We start from the raw sequence: 2,379 nt of genomic DNA on the forward strand, positions 1-2,379 counted from the left end.
GAGCTCGGCCACCCGCGGGGCGCACGGCCAGGAAAGCCGCGGATTGGGCGGCGCGGGGCGCTGCGGGGCTGAGCTGCCGAGCCGAGGGGTGCACCGAGCCCAGCCAAGCCGGGACGCCGCGGAACTGCGCGCCGGGAGGGACGCAGCGAGCGGCAGCGTCATCCCGGATGCGGACGCGCAACTTCGAGCAACTTTAAGGTGAGCAGCTCTGGGTTCTGTCCCTGACCGCATCCGCGCTCCGGGGCCTGCTTACTTTCCTCGACCCTCGCGCCCCCTGGCCGCGCCCCTCTCTGCGCGCAAAGGTGCTGGCCGAGCGCGCGGCCGTCCTCATCCCCCGGCCCCGGAGCCGGTGAGCTGGCCTGGCTGAGCCCGCGAGGTCTGCCTGTGCGTCCCTGGCACCCTCCCCCCTTTCCCTCTCCCCTTCCCAGATCCCAGAGCCTCCGGCCTGCGCGGCCCCACAGCCGGGAAGGGGGCGAGCAAGAAGATGCCTCGGCCGGGCCGCAACACGTACAGCGACCAGAAGCCGCCCTATTCGTACATCTCGCTGACCGCCATGGCCATCCAGAGCTCGCCCGAGAAGATGCTGCCGCTGAGCGAGATCTACAAGTTCATCATGGAGCGCTTCCCCTACTACCGGGAGAACACGCAGCGCTGGCAGAACAGCCTGCGCCACAATCTCTCCTTCAACGACTGCTTCATCAAGATCCCGCGGCGGCCCGATCAGCCGGGCAAGGGCAGCTTCTGGGCGCTGCACCCCAGCTGCGGAGACATGTTCGAGAACGGCAGCTTCCTGCGGCGCCGCAAGCGCTTCAAGGTGCTTAAGTCGGACCACCTGGCGCCCAGCAAGCCGGCCGACGCGGCGCAGTACCTGCAGCAGCAGGCCAAGCTCCGCCTGAGCGCGCTGGCCGCCTCGGGCACGCACCTGCCGCCGGTGCCCGCCGCCGCCTACAACCTGGGCGGCGTGGCGCAGCCCTCGGGCTTCAAGCACCCCTTCGCCATCGAGAACATCATTGCGCGCGAGTACAAGATGCCGGGCGGGCTGGCCTTCTCCGCCATGCAGCCCGTGCCGGCCGCCTACCCGCTCCCCAACCAGTTGACTACTGTGGGCAGCTCGCTGGGCCCCGGCTGGCCGCACGTCTACGGCTCCGCCGGCGTGATCGACTCGGCCGCCCCCATCTCCATGGCGAGCGGCGACTACAGCGCCTACGGCGTGCCGCTGAAGCCGCTGTGCCACGCGGCGGGCCAGACGCTGCCCGCCATCCCCGTGCCCATCAAGCCCACGCCGGCCGCCGTGCCCGCGCTGCCCGCGCTGCCCGCCCCCATCCCCACGCTGCTCTCGAACTCGCCGCCCTCGCTCAGCCCCACCTCCTCGCAAACAGCCACCAGCCAAAGCAGCCCCGCCACCCCCAGCGAGACGCTCACCAGCCCGGCCTCCGCCTTGCCCTCGGTGGCGGTGCACTGACCCGGAGCGGCCGGCGCCCCCCTGGTTCCCCTGGCCGCCAGCTCCCTCCCCTGCCCGGCTCCCGGTCCTGCCTGGCGACCCGGCTCGCCCCCCTAACTCGTTCGTCGCGTTCGGCCAACCCTCTGTCCCCACGCGAACTTTGTTTTGGAGCCAGGAGGAGACCAAACACAAACTTGCCGACGGGCCCGGAGGCGTGGGAGGTGCCCTGGCTCCCCCGAGCCGGAAGGCCAGGGACCCCTGAGCCCAGCCACCCCATCCCCGGGGCCCCAAAACCTCCTCCCGCCGCCCGCCTGGGCGGAGGACAGGGCGTCTTCCCTCGGCCTTCTGCGGTCCAGCTGGGCGCGGTCCGGGCCCGGGAAACCGCCTCCGAGCTCTTCCCGAGCGGATCCTGCTGGGGGCTGCCGCGCACAGCCGAGGCCCGAGGCTCTGCGACCTTCTGGGAGAAATGCTGCGAAAGGGACCACTGATCTCCCCACCCCGCTCGCCTCCGCCCATCCGGCTGGGGCTGGGCGGACCACAGCATCCTCGGCGGCGGCCCTGCCTCCTCGCCTCTTCCGAGGCTTTGGCTTCGGGTTTTCTTTGCTGCCTGAGGCTCCAGGCGCTGGGATTTGGGGAAGCGGCTGCCAAGCTGAGAAGGGGACGCTAGTCCTCCACAAAAGCAAAACGAAACTAAAAGTAATCTTGTATTGTTTACAAAGCGCCCGGGAAAATATAAACAGTGAACTTGAATCTGTCTTGCTAGGGGGGCGAGCGGGCAAAGCCCACTTTACAAGTACCTGTTGTAATGTGAACGTTTCCTCTTCATTTCTGGCCAGGTTTAGGGGAGGGAAGGGGGGATAGGAGAGTTCATTAGGATGTTAACTTTCCCGTTACTTAGAGACCTTTTTAGCTATTTATTTTACTGTAAAAAAAAAAAA

At 67.7% G+C, this 2,379-nt stretch overlaps 1 protein-coding gene across 1 annotated transcript; it reads left to right on the forward strand.

Annotated features, from left to right (window-relative positions):
• Nucleotides 1-1,488, forward strand: FOXB1 (forkhead box B1). The gene is made up of 2 exons (XM_004374619.2): nucleotides 1-198; nucleotides 429-1,488. Exon 2 carries the CDS (start codon nucleotides 485-487, stop codon nucleotides 1,460-1,462), a length of 978 nt encoding a protein of 325 aa, XP_004374676.1. The 5' UTR covers nucleotides 1-198; nucleotides 429-484; the 3' UTR covers nucleotides 1,463-1,488.
• The last annotated feature ends 891 nt before the right edge of the window (nucleotides 1,489-2,379 follow it).

The sequence above is a fragment of the Trichechus manatus genome, unplaced genomic scaffold, assembly GCF_000243295.1.
Source record: "Trichechus manatus latirostris isolate Lorelei unplaced genomic scaffold, TriManLat1.0 scaffold00030, whole genome shotgun sequence".
NCBI lineage: Eukaryota > Metazoa > Chordata > Mammalia > Sirenia > Trichechidae > Trichechus > Trichechus manatus.